This window comes from Psammomys obesus, unplaced genomic scaffold (genome assembly GCF_907164565.1).
Source record: "Psammomys obesus unplaced genomic scaffold, mPsaObe1.curated_primary_1811, whole genome shotgun sequence".
NCBI classification, from domain to species: domain Eukaryota; kingdom Metazoa; phylum Chordata; class Mammalia; order Rodentia; family Muridae; genus Psammomys; species Psammomys obesus.
The window spans coordinates 2,242,056-2,263,985 of record NW_026596088.1 but is presented as its reverse complement, the minus strand read 5'-3'; the positions used below and the strand labels follow the sequence as shown (position 1 = coordinate 2,263,985).

The 21,930-nt window shown below is 48.8% G+C and overlaps 1 protein-coding gene across 5 annotated transcripts in view; it reads left to right on the top strand.

The window, feature by feature from the left end:
• The window catches only part of Katnip (katanin interacting protein), a 168,825-nt gene that overhangs the window by 54,269 nt on the left and 92,626 nt on the right, over positions 1 to 21,930 (top strand). For 4 of the 5 annotated variants that reach the window (XM_055627421.1, XM_055627423.1, XM_055627420.1 and 1 more), the window contains 3 exons: positions 3,496 to 3,665; positions 4,978 to 5,075; positions 13,558 to 13,689. In XM_055627421.1, coding sequence (XP_055483396.1) covers positions 3,496 to 3,665; positions 4,978 to 5,075; positions 13,558 to 13,689 — 400 coding nt within the window. The remainder of the gene's footprint in view (positions 1 to 3,495; positions 3,666 to 4,977; positions 5,076 to 13,557; positions 13,690 to 21,930) is intronic. The other variant, XM_055627424.1, reaches the window with a different exon arrangement.

Sequence of the window (21,930 nt, the reverse complement as noted above, 5' to 3'; positions counted from 1 at the left end):
TGTGTGTGTGTGTGTGTGTGTGTGTGTGTGTGTGTGTGTGTGTGTGTTTGCGTGTTTGCATATGAATGTGGAGACCAGAGGACAACCTCCACTTTTGTTCCTTGGGTACCATCATCCACTTCATTTTTTGAGACAAAGTCCCTTACTGGCCTAGAGCATGCTGATTGGCTAGAATGGCTGGACATTGAGCCTAGTATATACGCTTGTCTCCTCCTCCTCAGCCCTGGATTGGCATGCCTGGCTTTGTTTGTTGTTTTGACTTTTGAGACAAGGTCTCACTATATAGCTTGGCTAGCCTGGAATTCACAGAGATGCCTCTATCTCCTGAGTTGAGTACCAGGATTAAAGGCTATGCCACAGAGTCTGGGGATTAAACTCAGGTCCTCATACATGTAAGGCAAATACTGTACCCCAACCAGGTGTCTTTACCTGTCCATTTATTTCTTTTGAGGCAGGACCTCACTTTTTAGCCCAGGCTGGCCTCAAACTCACTTCAACCCTTCTGCTCCCAGGGCTTACTGGCATCACCACCATGCCTGGCTGGGAGGTGTCTTTAAACATAAACATTAGATGATTGGCTAACCAGCTGATGAAATACTGTGAGCAGAGCTGGCAGGAACCCTAACCTGTTTCTCCCTAGAGCCATGGGTCATCACTGGGTAGTTCCATATTCATGATGGCTTCCAGGAGCATGACCTAAAACCACTGCCTGTGTTGAGAGTTGAGTTTGGCATACAATGCCCACCCTTATATGATGGGTATTATATTAAAAATTTGTTGACTTGGGGCCTGGAGAGAGAGAGTCCAACAGTTATGAGCATTGGCTGCTCTTCCAGATGACCTGGGTTCAGTTCTAGCACTCCTGTAGAGGCTCACAACCCTCTGCAACTCCAGTTCCACGGATCCAACACTCTCTTCTGACCTCCATAGGCATCAGACAAACAGGTGGTACACAGATATACATGGTGGCAAAACACCTATGCACATAAAATAATAATTTAAAATTTTCACTAACTTGCTAAGTACTTAATCACTAAAGGGGAAGCCCACTTGTTAACTTTAGAATCTAATTACTGTGATGTATAAAAGTGTTTGTAAAGACTCTGAAAATCAGGCATCTCATAGCCATGTTCCAGAAGGAACTAATGAAAGCACTGTACACTCTCTGGATACAAAAAGCAACGTCATATCAGCAATGAGCTAAGGACTGTCATGGTTACCTTTTAATTGCTGTGATAAAACACCATGGCCAAAGGAGCTTATAAGTGGGCTTACAGTTTCAGAAGGATAGGAGTTCCTGACCATCATGACAGGGAGCATGATGGCAGGCAGGCAGACATGGCACTAGAGTAACTAGAGTAGTAGCTGAGACCTAATACCTTGATCTACAAACAGGAAGCAGAGAAGCACACTGGGAATGGTGGGAGTCTTTTGAAACATGGACACCTACTGACAGTGAGACACCTCCCAGTCGTTCTCAAACAGCTCTACCAATTGGGAGCCAAGTATTCAAACATATGAGCCTATAGGCACTGGCAAGACGAGGTCTGGCGGGGGGCATCATCCTCATTCAAACCACCTGCATTTCATTCCCTGTCCCCGTGGGCTCATAACTGTATCTCAGTGCAAAATATATTTAGTTCTATTTCAAATGTCCCCATAGTCTTTCACACTATAAACACAATTTAAAAGTCCAAAAAGTCAGCCTAGTGTGGTAGTACATATCTTAATTCCTAGCACTTAGGAGACAGAGGCAGGCAGATCTGTGAAGCCAGCCTGGTTGACATAGTGAGTTCTAGAACAGCCAGGGCTGCACAGAGAAACCCTGTCCCAACAAAACAAACAAGAAAGTCCAAAAAGTTTCTTCTAAGACCCAGGGAACCTTTTTCATTGTAATCCCTTATAAAATCAAAAAGCAAATTACATGATTCTAACACACAATGGCACAGAATATACATTATGATTCCAAAATGCAAAGATAGGGGCATAGTGAGGAAATACTGTGATGTCCAAGTGCTTAGATGGCTCCACCCTTCCAGCTTTGCTGACTGCACACACTTCTTTTTCTTGGGCTGGTTCCACTTTCTGTGTGCAGCTCTCTCTGGCATACATCCCATGACTCTGGCATCTCCAACATCCTGAAATCTCCAGTGCAACCCAGGCTTCATTTTCAGAGCTTCACACACTGGCCTTTCTGGGCCTCTATGCAGGGACTCCTCTGCCACCTGCATGGCCTCTGTGGGTCTCTTAACCTCAGAGGAAGAGACCACAACCTCTTTTCTCTGGTATTCGTCATGACTCTAAAGCCAGAACCGTGTAGTGGGCACTGCCAAATTCTGCTGCCTTCTTGGGATGGACACCCCCCCCCCCTTCTTGAATCACATTTGCATAAAATCCCCTGTAGTTGCTTTTAGGGTAGGGGAAATTCCTTGGTTCCTTTCCTTTCAGAAATGGCAGGATTAGCTGGGTTGAGTCTTGCCCTGAGGGCATCACTTCTTTTATTCCATTTTCTATCAGTCCTCTCCTCATCTCCTTCAGTAAATGCCTTGGCTCCCACATTAAGTTTCCTGGGGCTCTTTTTCTCTACAAACTGTGCATTTTATTTTTCTTCTTTGCCCTTCTTGCTCTTTTTCATTGCTGCATAAGAGCAATCACTAATAAACATATGACAGGATCAACATCGGTCTGTCTTGAAATCTCCCTGGCCAACAAATTAGTCCAAACCTTTCCATTTAGCCTCAGGCAGAAAAGGGCAGAAAGCAGCCACATTCTTTGCCAAAGTATTTCAAGAATGGTCTCTAGCCCAGTTGCTAATAATGTTCCTCTCTGAAACTTTGGAGCTGCGCCCCCACTATCCACATTTCACTCGGCAGTAATGCTTTTCAAGCTCCTACTAGGATGACCCATTAAGCTCCACTTACAGTGTTCAACTGCTCTCCTAGCTAAAGCCCCCAAATCTTCCACATTCCTCCGAAAACCATCATAATCCAGCCTTTCACAACAAAGCCCATCCCCTGATACCAGCTTCAGTTTTAGTTACTTTTTTAGTGCTGTAATAAAACACCATGAACAAGGCAACTTATAAAGGAAAATATTTCTTTGGGCTTACAGTTTCAGAGTGGTAAGAATCCTGTACCATGGTGGTGGGGAGCAGCAAGCAGACACTTCACTTGAGCAGTGGCTGAGAGTTCCATCCTGACCCACATACGTGAAGCAGAGAAGAAGCAAACTGTACCTAGTGGGAATCTTTTGAAACCTCAAAGCCTGCCCCCAGTGACATACCTCCTCCAACAAGGCCATGCTTCCTAAATCTTCCCAAACAGTTCTGCCAACTGGAAACTAGGTATCCAAGCATATGAGCCTATGGTGGCTGTTCTCACTTAAACCATCACACAGACATTGCCGTAACCTTGCCAAAGCAGTTCTCTGCTGGCCTTGGGGATATGGAGGCTCAGGTACTGCTGGGATCCAGGCAGACAACCTTTTCTCTTACAGGATATTAAAGCATCTGAAGGCCAAGGACCCCGTGCAGCTTAGGCTGGAGCACTTGGAGCAAGGTTTCTCTGTCTATGTCAATGGGGCCAATTCAGAGCTGAAGACATCCCCACGGAAAGCTGTGCATACAGACTTCTCCAGAAGTGCCTCACAGGCCGAGGGGTCACAAGGTGAGTGCAGACTCCCAGGCCAGACAGCAGCATTTTCAGTTGAAAATTAAGGGATGGGATGTAGCTCAGTGATAGAGCAGCTGCATAACATAAGCGAAGCCCTGGGTTCAAATCCCCAGCACTGCAAGAGAAAATTAATTAAAGAGATGTTAGAGACTGGAAATGTCCTGTATGTGTGAGCTCACCAGCAAATGAGTTAATTGTACCCACCTGAGCAGAGATCGATCCCAAGAACAAGAAAGGAAAACACTCTTTAAGGTGCTAGGGATGGAGCCCAGGCCTCCCGTGCTAAGAAACCACTCCAATCTTAAATCCATTCTTGCTTTTTTCAAACTAGATTTGGCCTCCATACCTCAAACCCTACGCAGCTAGAGTAAAAAATTTCTAGTTTTTACATTGCTGGAGTGCCATTGTCATGATTTTAAGGGCAATTTTAAATAATAGCTGATATGCACATAATAACTTTAATACCAAACCCCTATGAACTATTTGATTCTACCCTTCATTTTTACATTTAGCTAATCCAGCCCTTTCATGCTTTAAAGGGATTTCATGTGTCCTCCGAGAGCCTGTGAGTGTGGTGGAGAAGTTCTCCACCTAGTCTACCCAGTAGGCGAATTGGAAATTTGGTAATGAATGGATAGAATGGTTGAACAGGTGGGACCAGGCTTCAGGTTAGCTGTGTTATTCTGAGGAATCTACTTGGTCTCTCTGTATTATTATAATTCATTGCCTTGTAGGTATGGGAAGCTCCCAAGCCATTATATGCTGGCAAAATTAAAACAACAACAAAGGGACAAGAGGAGAAAGTGATATCCCAAAATATTCCCCTTGAAAGCCACACAGTGCTTTGTAGCCCCCGTGGCCAAGAGGGAATGGTATAGCTCCTCTAGATTTCATTCTGGGTATTCTGCCAGTTGGTAGAATTAGCAAGAACTGAAAACAGGATTATCGTGGGACCCCAGCAATATACTCATTCATTCCTCAAATATGTTCCCGTCTACCCTGATTTACACATGGCAGCCTGCTGTTGGAGTTACACCTTGTGTCTGTGTTTTGGTACTGGCTCTTTGTGTCTAAAGAGCTGTCTGATGTGCGCTTAGACATGTCATTTTATAGACATTCTGTGAAATATAGAATGTGACATATAGACATTGGCTTGTCTGTGACTTGCTTCAACAGGCAGATGCGTCCCTCCCTCATAGGCAGGACCCTGAGCAGCTGGACAGGATTGCCAATGAAGGCTTCAGAAAGCCATCTGTGTGAACTTGTCTTCCATGTCTCACCAGCCCCTTCTCTGTCTCTGTTGCAGATTATGGACGAAGAACCCTGTTGCGAGAAGCTGAGGAAGTCTTAAGATGCAGCTCAAAGACAGCACCAGGAAAAGTTCAGCGCCGAGGATGGCACCAGGTCTGGAAACAGCGCAGAACCAGGCACTTGCATTAGGCTGAGGAGTGGGCCTGTGGAGTGTTTAACCTCCTGGGTGCTCGGTGACTGTGCTGGGCACTGCAGGGTGCCCTGTCTGCATGGACTGGCTTTTGGAGGACCTTCCCTGCTGCAGGGTCCTCCCTCTGCCTGGGAGCTCCAGAGCCCACAGGGAGGTGTAGTAAGGGCAGACTCATGCTCATTTGTGAGGGCTCATTTATGCACTTGCCTCTTATTGAATACCTACTATGTGCCAGGCATGGCCAGAGATAAAACAAGTGATGAGGATTGAACCCTGCTCTGGTGAACTGAGGGGCCCATTTAGATGGCTGCCGATGTTCCTGAGGCACAGCCTGTACTTCTAAGTCCTGTCCCTGAGCCCCAGAACTGCCTCAGCTACACACAACCCCTATTCTTTGCACTCATAGCACACCCGGAGCCTAGCTTTTCACATTGTGCCCTCTTATTCGGGAGCAGAGGAGACAGATGGCTTAGAAAAACTCCGGGACCTGCCCAGGGTTATAGATAAGAAGTGGTAGAATCATGACTTAGAACCAGATCTTTGGCTTTGAGTTCCATATTCTCGCCCAATTTGGCGTTGCTATGGTCCCTCGCCACCTTCCCCTGGGCTGGCTCTGGCTATGTATGGAACAGCCTAAAGCACCCAAGCGCTACTCTATGCCATGTATGCGCTCAAGTTGAGTTGTGGGGTCTTAGTTCCTGTTGTACCTTTTGCACATTCAGCTGGCCTCAGGGACCTCACACAACACAGATTGAGAGGCCTGGGCTGGGGATCGTTGTCATTATTAAGCTGTATAGGGGGGAAATTTGGCACTGCATTTTATAGTAGACTGCAGTAAAGGCTTTCTTGTGCTTGCCACCTAGCATGTCTTCACAGCATGCTGGTTGATATATGTCCTCATGGTGCTGCCGTAGGAACTGAGGCCCAGAGAGCCAAAAGCACTTGTTTAGGGTCACGTCACCTCTGAGGGAAGAGGCTGGGTTGGGGTAGGGGTTGGGTGTGTTGCTGCAGACTCCTTGGTCTTCACACATCCACTGAGAGCATCTTTACTCTGTGCTCATTAGAAACAGTTGTGCCTGCTTCATCTGGGGTCTGAAGAGCAGGCCCACAGGGTGCCACCCTGGGCACTTCTGTCTGTCCCTATCCATAAATGTTAATTTCTTGTTAATGAGGCCTTTCTTGCCTGCCTCACTCCACACAGCTCTTCTGCTTGTTTGGAGTGCTTCCTATTATCACGAGCCATATTTGTGTCTTAGACTGTGACTTGATAGCTGGCCCCAGAGTTTGTGCAATTTAAAAGACTTGGCCTGAGATTAATTAGCATCCCTCCCATCTCTCCTGTGGCTCCCCACTTCTCAAGACTTAATCAGGGCTAATTTCCCCTTGCCTTCCAAAGCCGCTCTGCTATAATTGCCCTTCTGCACTACAGCAGTCAGGGGTCACTCGGTGCCTAACAATAGGGACCACTGTTTGAGTAGCAAGCTGGCCAGGCTGAGTGGTGCATTCACAGTCCTGTGGCTGGTGAGCTGGGCAGGTTGGAGGGGGCCTTCAGCCCACATTGTATAGCTTTCTGTCCTGGTTTGCCAGGAGAGCTGATGCCCAGGACAACTGTGAGAGTGGAGGCAGAGCCTTAGGGATGCCACAACAGATCCTGTTCTGTGGTCCAGCTAGCGTGGGATGGAATTGAAAAGCCTGTTGCTTTCAGGACAGTGCTCAGAAACAGCAGTGACTCACCCCTCTCCTCCTCTCCTCACATCTGTTCTCCCTGCCTGAAGCAACATGATTGGCTGGACCTCCTTTGCACACAGACCCTGAGCCATGAGGAGCTGCAGTGCCAGGCCACTAAGCTGCCACCCTCAGGGTCTCAGTACCTTGGCAGAGCAGAAGTCATGCCATCATTTGGCTCATGTACCGTGTCTTCTACCATACATTCTCTCCCCACCTGGCATTTGAACTTGTGGCTCCTGGGAGGAGAAGAGAATGGGCTTAGGGCCGCTGCTTTGGTGTGTGTTTTGGAGCTGATAATGGACTTCTCTGAGCTTTGCCTTTATTAGCATCACAACCTCCTGGTGCTGTTGGGAAGGCTTGTGTGTGCTTTGTCACAGGTGATCTATGAGCCCTGTGCTGCTTCAGCTGGGTGCCCCTGGTGGCAGCTCATGAGGCTAGTGCTTGCAGCTCTCTGGTTATGCTGCTCATCCTCTTGGTGCCTGCTTTTCCATCCAGAAGATGGTTGATAAGGATACCCGGCTCAGCAGGTAGCTAATAAGGATCACCTGTGTCTGTGGAGGTTCCTGCCATGCCTGGCACAGAATTGGTCATTGTTGGGATTGATGGAGGGCAGGTGTTGAAGGTTTCTCGGTCTGGAGGTTTTCAGGCTCTTCATTCCCTCATTTCTAGTTATGTATTTATTTTATTGGGGGTGGGCATGCATGTATGCAAAGGCCAGAAAGGCATTGGGTGTACTCCTAGATTACTCTCTGCCTATTCCATTGAAGCAGAGTCTCTCTTTAAACCAACCTAGGGCTTGCATCTTTTCAGCTAGGCTGGAACACAACAAGCATTAGCTGTCTTCTTGTCTCTGCTCCCTCAGAGCTGGAAGCTGCCAACACCTTTCCACCACATTCCCCTGTGCCTTTGCTCAGAAGGCCCTTCTTCCAAACTCTAGTCCTCGTGGCTGCACAGCAGTCTCCCTTGACTGCTGAGTTATCTCTTCTGCCGCCTCATTCTCTTGTCTGACCTCAGTCCCTCTGTTCAGTCCTGACCATTTATGGAGCACCTCAGAGTTTTGCATCCTTACTGCTGGGATGTGAGCTGCAAGTAGAGCAGGCAAGCCTTGCTGCCCTGGAGCTCACGGGATGAGGGTTGTGGCCAGGCCAGCAGCAGCCAGCAAGTTGATGGCAAACACTATAAAGGAGAGCCATACAGGAGGGACAGTGGCGGCAGCAGAGGTGCCCAGGGGCCCTGCAGCAGTCCCAAGTGTGAGGGCCTGTGGTCTCCCTAGAAAGGCACAGCCGAGTGTGGTGGAAAGGTGTTAGCAGTGATCAGTGTATGGTGATGAGAGGAAGTGCTGGGGGCCTGGGTTACAGCTGCATGGCTGGTAGCACAGGCTGAGGAGTCTGGACAGCAGACTGAGTGGGATGGCTCCCTGGAAGCACCAAGCTGGGGGAAGCTGCCTTTGGAAAGCTCGTGGCTGCTGTGTGCAGAGGTACCCCCACACCTCCCCAGGGCACACAGGAGCTCAGAGGCTATGTTCTTGAATTCACCTAGCTCTCCTTTCTGCCACTTCCCACAGCCCCACCCTGTGTCCTATCCTGTGGCTCCACTGACCCACTGCGCCTTCCCAGGCCGGTTTCTCATGCCTGAGTTGGTTAAAACTTCTAAGAGAAACTATTTGAATGTCTCAGCTCATCTGTGTTACTCTGAATTGTGGTAGTTGACTTTGGTGTGGTGCTGACTGCCGCCTGAGTGGAGGTCACCTGGTGCTAATCCTGCCTGGCCTTGAACAGCCTGAGGTGTATGTGTGTGCCTGTGTGTGCATGCCTGGTGCCTGTGTGTGCCTGTGTGTGTGCCTGTGTGTGTGTGTCTGTGTGCGCATGTGTCTGTGTGTGTGTCTGTCTGTGCCTGTGTGTGTGTTAGGTTGCTGGAGTTGGGCAGTACAGCCTTGGTGTGTCAGCTACCTTGTTCTACTGTCACCAGGATGAGAAACTCACATCTTTTGGTCCTAAGAAGTGGAATTTAGTGAAAAGTGTCTCCAAGGTAAAAAGTCCCAGAGGCAGATTTTTAGGTCCACAGAAGAGGGAGGGTATAGTCTCTGGGGTTTTAAATTTTTGATTCTCTATGTTCTTTTTTTTTTTTTTTTTTTTATGTACAAGGTTTCTCTATGTAGCCCTAGTTGTTCTGGAACTTGCTCTGTAGACCAGGCCGGCCTCAAACGCAGAGATCCACCTGACTCTGCCTCCCTGAGTGCTGGGATTAAAGGTGTGCGCCACTCCCACCTAGCCCTATATTTGCTTTGCTCTTTTTTTTTTTTTTTTTTAAAGGAAACTGAAACATGGTCTCATATAACCTGAGCTGACCTTGACCTCACTATGTAGTTGAGGTTACCCTTGAAGTCTTGATCCTCCTGTACACACCTCTCTCATGCTAGAGTTACCATGCCCAGCTGTTTCCATCGTTTTGGCTGGGCTCCTCTTTCTTTGTGGGTAGCCAGAGGGAAGCAGGTGATTAAGGTTGCAGGGTCCCTAGTAGCCAGTGACTAATTCTTAAAAGTCACCCTACCAGGAATGGGACTATGGTCCCGTCCCAGTTACAGGGTTTCTCTTGTACTGCAGGGCCCGCCATGAAGGGTCAGTGCAGTTGCATTATCACTTTTACTGGCCATGGCGCCGTCAGTGGGGGTTAGGAGCCCTAGAGGTTGATTGGATAAATGCAGCAGGCTCCCAAGCCAGCGCCTGTACTGGGGAGAGGCCTGCAGGTGTTATCTGAGCATCTGTCCCTGCTCACCTTTTTCTTGCTGCTTCTGGGCCTTAGATCTCTCTGCCGCCATCAGTGGATTAAGATTTATGGCTTCCTCAGCCTTGTAATACTTGGGTAGACAGTGGCCTAATCAACAGAGCTGCCGTTTACCAAAATGCTGTCAGCTTTGATGAACGTCACTGGCTCTCAGCACTAAATCGGCGGTGAAGGGATTGGCCTTCCAGCGATTTACTGTGGGCTAGACTCTCAGGAAAGGTCTCCACAGAAGGTTTGCTGAGGGATGAAAGTGGCCTTGGCTGTCCCTCACTACAATATCTGCTTCCTGAGTTGCTGCAGCCGTACGAGCTTCTGCAGCACAGCTCACCTCTAGGCTGTGAAGCTGGGCCTCTTCCTTTGGTGCTGTCTGACTTCTGATCATGACAAGAGCTGACAAACCAGGAAAGAGCTGATCAAAGAAGACCAGCTCTTCACCCCAGCCTGCCTTTGGGGGTTCGGTAGAGCCCTTCTGCCTCTAGAGGGCACCATTAACATGTCTCACAGCCTGCACAAGCATCCAGGGCATCCCGTGTGCTTGCTCTTCTTGGTTTGACAGCACACTTCAATGCACCCTCTTTGAACACTTTATGAGGAGGTGCAGAAGACACACAAATAACTCCGGGCATGAACTGGGTGGAGTGTGGGCTGAGCAGAAAGGGAGCAGCTTTTGGGGGTTTGTGTGGAGAGGCTTTTAAATCCTCCTCCAGGATAGGTACTGCAAAGGTCTGCCAGGGTCTGGATGTACAAGTAGGCAGGAAAGAGCAGCCGCGCGTGAACGCCCACTCCCGGTAAAGCAGCATGCCATTCGGGGAGCCAGCCCAGAGCCTCGTCATCCTTCCATGCAAGGTGGAAGGTGGGAGGCCAGTAACATGCATGTGGATGAGGCTGGGTTAGAATCCGCCAGGCTTGGTGTGGGTGGGGCCACCTCTCAGGTTGTGGGTTGAGTAGGCTCCCCAGGATAGGGCGGGAGAGCAGGACAGATGGTGGCTATTTATTACCCTCCGGGCACCCACTCAGTGTTGTAAGCGCTTTCTGGACCACAGAGTTAATTTCAGCACTGTTGCTTCATAACCTGCAGTGTTCACTATGGTGCTGAGCGGGCTCGGGGGCAGGGCACTGATGTCTGGAACTCGGTGCAGTTAGAGCTTGGTGAGGGCCTGCTGACTAAGGGCCTTCAGGCTGACCACAAAGCTGTGTTTGCATATTGGGAGGTGGCTGGGGAGTTGCTAAGGCTGTGATCCTGGCTCCTTGCTGGATGTAGAGCTTCTTCTGTGGCTACGCCAAGCCAGAGGCTGGCCACACTGCATCTCCCACTGTCGCTTGCCAGCTTCCTTTCAGGCAGTTCACATCATCTTAGGAGCACAGACCTAGGCCAGGCCTCAATCTCTGCCTTTCAACCAGGCTTTTCCTGTGCCCCAAAGAGGCCAAGGTAGCCCCAACAGCTCCTCACTTACGTTCTGTTCCCCACTCTTGTCTCTCCTGTTCCCAGGAACTACCACTCAGTATGGAGGGTTGGGGGGAGGAGGGGAGTGGTGTCTGCCACTCTAGCTTAGGTCACATGCTCCACCTTCCCCTAGAGGGGGAACTTAGTTCTGCAAGAGCCACTGGGAGCAGAAGCTGGAAGGAGTTCCCAAGAAAGAACTAAGGTGCTTTCTCAGAGGCAAAGGACAGGACAGACAGACAGGCTATGCTTAGGCTTATCTGGATTTTAGGAAAGAGATGAGGGAAAGGTTAATACTATTCTAGGTCCACAGATGGCATTCAGAAGTAGCAAAGCCCTAGTCTAAGCCCTGCACTTTGTAGAGAAAGGACTAGAAGGCCCTAAAGGGGCCAGGTGGCTGGTGACTCAGGCCACTTCCTCCTTCACCTGACCCAAGTCTGTGGTCGGCTGCTTCCTTTTCTCCCATCATCAACTCTTGGCCAAAAGGTCCCAGTGTTAGGACATTGCTGAGTGGCCCAGGAAGAAGAGTGAAGTGTGCGTTCCTTGGCTTGGAGAGGAGAACAAAGTAGCAAAGTCTAGAAGGAAGCCATGTCATAGCTGGAGCTAGCCCAGGGCTTTGGAGTGAAGTGGGGTGGGGGGCTGGGACAATAATGGTGTGGCTCTAGAGCCATCCCTAGACATTACAAAGTGACCTGATGGTCCTTATTGTCTCTCTGTTGGGACACCTTCATTGCTCTCATAGACAGCTGCCTGTTTCATTTGCACCCTCAAGCCACACATAGACAGGACAGGGAGGCAAATGAGCCCACAGAGAGAAGGAAGGGGTTTCTGTGGGCTCAGCTGGACTGACAGGCCCTTGGCAGTAGCTCCAGTGGCTCAACAGTCATAGGTGTTAAAATGTACAGGGATTCGTGTGGGACCCTTGCATGCTGGGTATATCAAGTAAGGCCTGGGTTTGCCAGCAGTGGCTTGAACAGTGTGACAGCAGATGTCGCCTATCAGCTGACTGAGCCATTTTGTCCTACTCAGGTGGAAATCATGAGCACATAGCTTCTAGTACTGGCCAGAGAGAGAGCTAAGACATTTCTCCAGAAGACACGGCTGACAAGGAAGCTTGTGGGCTGGGCTAACAGACTCTGGGCCCTGAGAATAGAGACCTGTGGCTCCAGGTCTTAGAAGCCAGAGGCAGCTCGAGGTGCTCTTAGAGGCTTTCTGTTCTGAGTAGCAACTGCCAGTGGCCCAGTACTCAGCAGCCAGTGAGATCCTGAGCTCCAAGCAGTCAGGCAGCAGGCTGCAGCAGGAGATGCTCCAACTCTGGAGCTGGCTACTTTGGGAGTCTCAGTGGCTACTATGGCTAGTGGTGTAGTTTTCAAACCTCCAGCGCCACAAGCATGAGCCTTTGTGGTTGGCAGCTCCCGGGAGATCTTCTAGAAACTAAGAGCTTCAGCATCTTGCCTCCCATCTTTTGTGCCTTCCACAGCCTTGGCTCACAGCCTGCTATTTCTTCTCTATACTGCACTGTCCTCAGTTATCTCCCCCTTACTCTGCCCCACCCACTCTCTGAAACTCTCTAGCTTTTTTTTTTTTTTTTTTTGCCACTGGCTGCAGCTGCCACCGCCTCTGCTGCCCCTCTTTGTGTCTCAGCCCACTCTGCTCAGAATAAAAATCATAAGTGGTAAAAGCCTTCTTTGTGGTCTGATGCTGCAGCATCTGGGGGTTTGGGGGAGCATCTCCTTGCTAACTCAGAAAGCCAGGTGAGCTGGGCCTGGAGCACCTGCATCATGCCCTGTCACCCACTCCTTTTGCTCATCTGGGCCCCTTAGTCCTTCCTAGTTGCACTGGGGAGGGAGGTGCTAGGCACACCTGGGACAGGAGCACAGGGGAAGAAAGGGAAATAGAATTCTGGAGTGATCCATAGCCCCCAACACCTGGTGCAGGTATTTGTTTCTCAAAGAAAGATGCAAAGAATGCTGGAAAGAAGGGAGGCTGCAGCCAGGACAGATTATGTAGTCCAAAAAGCTTCACAAGCATTCTGTACATTTCAGTTTAGCATACCCACAGTGCATTGGCCAGGCTTTCCCAAACATAAACATAGGGTTAGCTCACATGGCTTTTTGGGAGAAGCTTAAACACCTATAAAAATCCTACTGAAAAATAATCCTTAAAACTCTGAACATTTCTACTACACACTTTGCAAGTATAAGGAAGAAACAAGCAGAGGTGATATAACCGTGCGAAGTCACAACTGCTGAGCTAGGAACAGTAGCCACAGTGGTAATCCCAGTAGTCAGGGCGTTGAGACAGGAGGATCACTAGTCTGGGGACAGCCTAGACTACATAAAGGGACCTGATCTAAAACAAAAACAGAAAACTAAATCCTACCCTGCTCAGGCATAGTACCCCTTAAATCCCATTCTGGGCAGCTAGGCTCCTTCCAGTCCTTGAGCAGAATGGTGTCTGTCCTCATTTCATCACTGAATTTCTGTGTCCAGAAATCTGTGCAGATCAGAACTGAAGCTGGCTCCCGGCTCCACATTGAACCTCCCCTGGACTATTCAGAAGATTTTGAGTCATATGAGGATGTGACTGGCAAGCACAAGGATGCCACTGGGGACCATGCACAGGTAGGGACTAGCCTCGGCTTGCCCTTGGGGCTCCCAAAAAATCAGGGTCTGGTGTTCTAGGGCCCAGAGTCAGGGCTCTTTCCAACACCTACTTCCTTTGACCTTTACTCTTTTCTCATTAAAAAAAAAAAGTGTGTGTGTGCGTGCGTGCGTATGTGTGTGTGTGTGTGTGTGTGTGTATGTGTATGTATGCTCGCTTGCTGGCATGTGTGTGGGATACAGTGAAGCACATGTGGAGGTCAAAGGACAAGTCTGAGGAGTCACTTCGCTGCTCTACTGTGCGTTCCTGGGATTAAACTCAGGTCCTCAGGCTTGGGCAGCAAGCACTTTTCCCGCCTTGCCTGCCATCATCTCACTGTTTTGATACATAGAGCATGGGCCACACATCTGTATTCATGGGTGGGTCAGCTAGCATCCGGTCCCTCTAAATGGAGAAAGGGCTGAGTGGAGAGACCAAGCCTGGTAGAGTGAGTAGCTTGGCTGGAAAGGCTTTGTAGAAAAGAGTCGACGTCTCTGGACATTCGTGCCAGGGAAGAGTCTGAAGGACTGGGGCAGGCAAGGAGCGAGCGTGCACCTGCCTGTGTGTATGTACCTTGGTCTGTGAGGCATTCTGTATATCACAGTGACCCCAGGCAGCAGACCACCCATGGGGCAGCCAGACAGCTGGGTGTCTGCAGCTCACAGCCATGTTGGTACCGCAGCTGACAGGGGCCAGGGCACACTTGTTCTCCCTTCTTCAGGCCACCACCGTGTTTCCAGTAATAGCATGTCCCAGGCTCTCCTTCCACAAGTGTTTCCTGGCAGTGCATTCTTGAGCCTTGGCCTGTGTTTGTAACGCCATAGACACAGAAATCAACAAAGCATATAAAGTGCCTGTTCTTAACCAGTTAGGTTCCGGGTGCGACAGAAACATTAGATCATGTCAGATATCAGTGGGTTCTCTGAAGGAAACTGAAGAGGGAGCTGGGCGTGACGGTGCACGTTTATAATTACACTGCTGAGACAGAGCAGGAAGATCCCGAGCAAGGCCAGCCTGGGCTGCAGAGGGGAAACCCTTTCTAAAACAACCATAACCAACATTAAGTAAAGTCAGAAGAGGGAGATGAAGAGCAAGATGTCAGGGGAAAGTACCTTACACAGACTGGGCAAGAGCATCCCAGGCAGAGGAATGGCTGCACAGAGGCTTCAGTGAGCACAATGCAACAGTGGGAACAGGGGAGCATGGAATGAGCTGAGACACTGAGTGAGGAGACAGGGCTAGGAGGTGTGTAGTGGGCCTGGGCTGAAGTGTGGGAGTGGGGTTTGATGAGTAGAATTTAGTCTAAGGCGGGGGGGTTCTCAACTCAACCTCAAAGTTCCTTTTCTTTTTCCATTTTTCCTCCTTTTTTTAGAGAAAGGTTTTATTGTGCCGTCCCAGCTAGCCTCAAGTTCAAGATTCTCCTGCTAGCACTACTACACCTGGGTTGTGGGTCTTGGTGGTGGGTCTGACCCCTTTAAGGGGTCGAATGACCCTTTCACAGGGGTCACCTAAGACCATTGGAAAACACATATTTACTAAGAGTCATAACAGTACCAAAATGACAGTCATGAAGTAGCAACAAAAATAATTTTATGATTGGGGGTCACCACAACATGAGGAAGGGTCAGCAGCAGAAGGGTTGAGAGCCACTGTTCTAAGGAGACATCTTTAATAGTTAAAATGAATGAATACACCATCTCTCCATGTTACATAGAAGCAAAGTTCTGGAGCGATTGCAAGGCAGGTCACTAAGCAGACCAGGCCCCACTGCTGAACTGCCCTGCCCAGCTGCGGCCCTGCCTGCAGGTTCATAGCCTCAGCCAGGGCCTTCGCCTTCTGTGGCTAGCGCATTGTTGAAATGTGAAGGGCACAAAGAGCTGGGAATGCTGTCCGGGAAGCCAGCTCTGACTGCATTCTATGTTTGCAGTGTCTCATTTGCTCAGAGGGAAGAGAGACAGGCAAGGAGCCGAGATCCTTGTACCGCACACGCTGGTTGGAAGGGGCCCATGCATACTTGCGCATACTGCACACGTGGCACACGTGGAGTTTGTTTGCTTTCTTTCGATGTGTGTGTGTGCGCGTGTGTGTGTGCGTGTGCGCGTGTGCGTGCGTGTGCGTGTGTGTGTGCGCGCGTGTGTGTGTGTGTGTGTGTGTGCATGCGCGCGCGTGTGTGTGTGTGTGTGTGTGTGTGTGTGTGTGTGTGTGTGCGCGCGCGCGCACGTGCCTGCAACTCCTATGGGAGGTAGGAAGTCAACCCTGTGGACTCCGCTCTCCCCCACCTTTGTGTGGGTTCCAGGTGATGAATACAGATCACCAGGCTTGCACAACTAGCACTTTCACCCACGGGAGCTTCTCTGAAGTTTCTTTTCTTTTTCTTCTTCTTCTTCTTCTTCTTCTCCTTCTTCTTCTTCTTCTTCTTCTTCTTCTTCTTCTTCTTCTTCTTCTTCTTTTTTTTTTAGAGAGAGAGGTTTTTACTATGTAGTCCCAGCTAGCCTCAAATTCAAGATTCTCCTGCTAGCCCCACTGACACATGGCTTGTCATTTGTTTTTTAATCCATCAACAGTTCCCTGCTTGGGATCAGTCAGTACAAAACACACCTTCATTTTCTTTCTTTCAGCTGGATCTTAGCCACCTTCAGTCTGTTTTAGTTCTACCCCCGCATCATGTGCCTGTATGCCAAAGGGCATACAGAGTACTGTATGCCCTTTGAGCTGGAAACCATAGTTTGTTTGCCCATGGTGGAGCACCTGGCACCCCCCGTTAAATGGCCACCTTGTTCCTGTCTGGCAAGCTCCCAGCACCCTGCACACTGGAGAGCAGCATCCCTCCAGGCTCTCCTGCCATCAGCATTAGCATTTCTCAGTGCACATGCTCAGTTGCAGCCCCCTCTGCTCTGCCAGCTCTTCACGTTCCCCACTGTGAACACCTGATTATATTTCTTTCCTGCCTTTTTCTCCACATCTTGAGAGGACTCTCCTTAAGGCTTCACAGTCAATTTCCTCTTGGAGTTATTTCCCTGAGAAGGGAGAGAGAGCAACAGTGGCGCCACTTGCCTGCCACAGCAGAAAGAAGCCCTGAGAGAAGCCATCTGCACAGGGACACAAGAAACCCAAGGCCTGGCTAAATAGACCCAGCCTGGCCTGGAGCAAGTGAGGCCTGAGCTGGAGCAGAGGAAACCCTCATCTGCATAGAAGCTTTGCACCTCACCTTTGCTATTAGAACATGCCAGGCTTTTGTGTTCAATCATACCCTGTGAACTTCAGTTTCTTGGTGGCTTTGAGTTCAGCATGCTGGAGGCGTGCTCTCTCAGCCCCCATATGCTGCCTTGCATGGTTCTGTGGGAAGAGTCCATTAACAGCTAACACTGATGCAATCAGGAGATTCCGTGTGATGATCTGAAATGGGGGTTTCCTTCCTTTAAAAACAATCAGATGATTGGGTCCAGTTTTGTTTTGTTTCGTTTTTTTCTCCCAGCACAAGGTCCTACATTGTAGTCCAGGCTGGCCATGAACTCATGATGCTCCTGTCTCTCAACTTGCTTGGTATACACTGTCACCCATGTTACACTCATTTTGTTTTGTTTTGAGACAGAGTATTACTATGCAGCCTTGGCTGGCTTGAAATTCACTGTGTAGGCCAACCTGATCCTTAACTCACAGAGATCCACCTGCCTCTGCCTCCCAGGTGCTGGGATTCAAGGCATGTGCCACCACACTTTTCCATGGTATACTTTCTTATGAGGGATGGCTAGCTGGCTACTGAAGCCAAAGGTGTGTCCCTGAGGTGCCACGGCCTGGGCCCCACAGTCCCAGATGCTGAAAATAAGGCAGTGGATAACTAAGAATACAGGCAGGGCATGGTGGTACCTACCTTTAATTTTAGCACTTGGTAGGCAGGCATAAGCAAATCTCAGGGAGTCTGAGGCCAGCCTGTCTACATAGTGAGTTTCGGGACATCCAGGACTACATAGAGAGACCCCGACTCAAAGAAACAAAAAGTAAAACAAAACCCAAATAAAAAAGCATATTGTATGTGAGGAGATGGCAGGGCTTGTGGGGCAGAGAAAGATAGGCAGAGGCTCCTGTTTCATACTGAGCCATGCCCTCTTATAAGGCAGTAATGAAGTGGGACCCTCAGGAGAAGGAGGGAGTGAGCCTATGGAGCAGTGTCCCAGGGAAAGGGAGCAGAGAGGAGAATGCAAAGGCTCAGAGGTAGAGAGGGAGGGAGGAAGTAGGGGAAGGGTTGAAGGAGCAACGGTGAGGCAGGATGGTAAGTCTGGGAGACTATGGTGGAGACAGAATTTTCCTTATGTTGGACAGGTAGCCTTCATAGGGTTCTGAGCACTCTTCTGATTCCAACAAAGGGTAGCTCTTTCTAGAGAGGGTGAAGCCAGTACCTGGGCCCATGGTGTATGTGCTGCCATGGGGCACTCAGTCTCCATTTGAGGAAGTGGTTTCTTTAGGAATCAAGAGTGAACCCAAAATGTCTAATGATAGGCAGAAAAATTAAAGTTTTAAGTTTAATTGTTTTGTTTATTATTTGTGGGGGGGAGCACATGTGTGCCACTGTAGGTCAAAGGACAGCTTTCAGGGTCAGTTCTTCAGCCATGGGATCCAAGGATTGAACACAGGTATGTCAGGCTTGCATCAGTTTGGTGCCTTTACCTACTGAGCCATCTCTCCATCCCAAAAGTCTTTTTAGACCCTGCTGCCCTGTGCATCACTGTCCAGACTGCATATAGCTGGCCTTCAATTTTATCCAAGGAGTTGGGAGGGGGCAGTGAGAGAGCGAGAGCATGTGCCTGTATCAATCTCAGGGAGAGCTACTTCCACACACAGTTAGTGTTACGAGAGCCACATGAAAGCAGAACCACTGAGATACCTTCCAGAAGGCCTTCATAGCTTTTTTTCTCCCATTGTATATGTATTAGTTTCATTTCTGTTGCTATTATAAAGTACCCTGAAAGGGTTATTTTTAGCTTAGAATTTTGGGTTATAGATGATCATAGCAGGGGCATTAGGGTGGCAAGAACTTGAAGCAGCCATTGTCATTACATTCACAATCAAGAGCAGAAAGCAATGAATGAAGTCCTGCATGTTAGTGCTCAGCTCTCTTTCTCTGCCTTACCCAGTTAGGATCCCTGTCTAGGGAATGGTGCTACTCACAGTGAGCAGTTCTTCCTATTTCAATTAAATGCAATCAAGACATGTCCACAGGCCAACTTGATCTGGACAGCTCCTTCACTGAGGCACTTCCCAGGTGATTCTAGATTATTTTGACAAAACCAACCAATACAGTGTGGGTTCCACAACAGGTAAAGATTTAATGCCCCCAGCTACAGCCTACTGTCCTTATTTCAGGCACATGCTGACGACTAAAGGCTTTCCTTGTCCAGGCATCCCCAAAGTAGCCTATCTCACCACAGCAGGGTGCAATAGCAGGCTGCTTCAGCAGTGAGACTTACAAAGCAAGCACTGCTGCCAGGCAAAGTCTGTTACATGCAGACTTCTGTTGGGAACACCTTTTGTTTATTTTTATTTTAGTGTGCAGGTTTGACCACAGTCCTTTCATATGCTAGACAAGCACCCTCCTGAGCTGTATTCCCAAACCCTTTTCCACTTTGTAAGTTTTAAGACAGGGCCTTGGCAGGTTACCTATGTTGGCTTTGAACTTACTCTGTAGCCCAAGAAAGGACTTTACCTGCTGCCTAAGCCTTCCAGGTAGCTAGACTTTTCTCCATTTTTTTTTTTTTTTATGTCTGGTCAACATAAGTGGGGTTTTGTCATCTATTCTACTTGGTGAGCCAACTTTTTTTTTTTTTTGACTCCACAACACACTATGACTGTCTTTCCATATTGGTAACTCACTCAACCAGTGGCTTAGAGCGCTGTTTGGGCTGCAATGGATTGGCCATGCATTAGCTGTATGATTGGGTCAGTTGTGGGAGTGACAGCAGAAGGCAGTGGTGAAGAGAGGCAGGAAGCAGGGAGAGCAGCCGAGGAGCGAAAGCCCCCCACACTTTCAGACAGAGAGGTGCTGGTGTTGTGCATGGCCTCTGTGCTTATGCCAGTTCTCCCACAAGCTGCACGCCCCGTGTTTCTCCCTCTGAACACAGAGACAGGGGCACCCCAATGCTCCCTGCAGCATGGACAAAAACAGGACTCTCTTAATGATTCGGGGATGTGGTGGTATGATGAACTTTGGGCATTCACAGCGGAACTCCTGAGCCTGGAAATGACCCTCATGAACGCTGCACTGCCTTAACACAAGAGCCTCCGCAGGCTGTGCGGGAGCTTCAGTAGCTAGGGAGCTTACTGCACAAGCATGGCGGTTTGAGTTCAAATCCCCAGCTTCCATGTAAAAAGCTGGGCATGGGGTACTTGTTTGTAACTCCAGGGCTGGAGACAAGAATAACCCATGAGGCTTCTCACCAACCAAGCTAGCCAAGTCAGTGAGCTTCAGGTTCAGTGAAGGACACTGTCTAAAGAAACATGAGGGACAGTGGCTGAGGAACACACCCAGTGTCAGTCTCTGACTTCTACACACACGTGCATGCACACACATCACTCCTTTGGCACACCCATCAAAGACCAAATAACTCCTGAGAAGTTTAAGCTGAGAGTGGATTTTGAGGTGACAGAGCTCACACTGCATAAGCACTGAGTTGCACACTGGTTGAGGTTGTCACATCCATTACCACAGTCTGTGAGTTGAGCACCAGGGGTTTGAAGAAACTGAGGAACAAAGAGACTGAACTGGATGCCGGGGCTCTGAGACTCCTTTTGGTCTGTGGAGGTGCAGTCAGAGGCTGGGACTGAGCATGGCTGGTTCCGCTCCAGAAGGTGCCATAGGCTGTTGTGGCTGCTGTTGATGCTGAGCCTGGGAGCCAGGCAGACAGCAAGGCCTCCCATCAGTGCTGCTTCATGGCACTTGCCACAGTGACAGAGAGAAGTTCCTCTTAGCTGAATCTCTCCCTGGTGAGCGAGCAGCTGAGAATGGTGGTGAGAAATGCCAAAATCAAATGAGGATCAGCCAGGCAAACCTGAATGGAGACTGCTCTACAAACAGCTGTACTTGAAAAACATCAATATGAAGAGACAAGTAAAGGCAAGGAATGTCCCAGCTTAAAGAACAGTAAAAACATGTGTCACAGTTGTGTTTAGTGAGAACCAGGGTCCAGGGAGGAGGATCACTAAGACTTGGGGAAATCCAGTAATTGCTAAATTTGAGGAGTTAACAAATTTGTAAATAGATGACATTATATATGTCATAATATTGGATTGATGTTAAATTTCCTGAGCTTGATATTTTTTTTTACTGTGCCTTCTCAGAAAACGTCCTTTTTCTTTTTTTTCCTTCCTTTTTCTTTTTTTTTTTTAAGATTGATTTTTATTTTATGTGTATGGGTATTTTTCCTGCATGTACGTCTGCACCAAATGCATGCTTTCTGTCTATAGAGGTAGAAGAGGATGTTGGATCCCTGGAACTGGAGTTATAGACAGGTGTGAGCCTGTGAGCCACTGTGTGGGTGATTGGAATAGAACCCTGGTCCTTTGGAAGGGCAGCCAGTTCTCTTACCCGTGAGCCATCTCCCCAGCCTCTCAGAAAACATTCTTATTCCTAGGAGACATGCAAAATGTAGAAGACAGAGGGTCACCGTGTTATAAAAGCAACAAAATAAATTCAGTACATAATGTGGATGGCAGAATGATAACAGTTGGTGAATATAGGGCAAACATATATGGGTGTACATTATACTAGCTTATAAATTGTGGGCTTTACATTTTTTAAAATAAGTTTAAAAAAAATCAAAAAGCTAGGGCTGGGAAGATGGCTCAGTGGGTGAAGCACCTGCCACAAAGCATGGGGACCTGAGTTAGAATTCTCAGAACAAATGTGAGGCCAGTGGAGGCAGCCAGCGCTCATACTGGCCGGTGGAGGCAGATGCAGCGCACTCCCCAGAAGCTCCTCAGCAAGCCTGGTATGCACACAGTACTTAACAGAGACTGTCTCAAACAAGATGGAAGGCAATGACCCACGCACACCACACACACACACACACACACACACACACACACGACATAGCCCAGGAACTCCTGGTACTTGGGAACTGAGTCTGAAGATTACAATCCTCCTCAAAAGGTGGATTGAGATACTTAGAGGTGCAGATAGATGATAGATAGATAGATAGATAGATAGATAGATAGATAGATAGATAGAT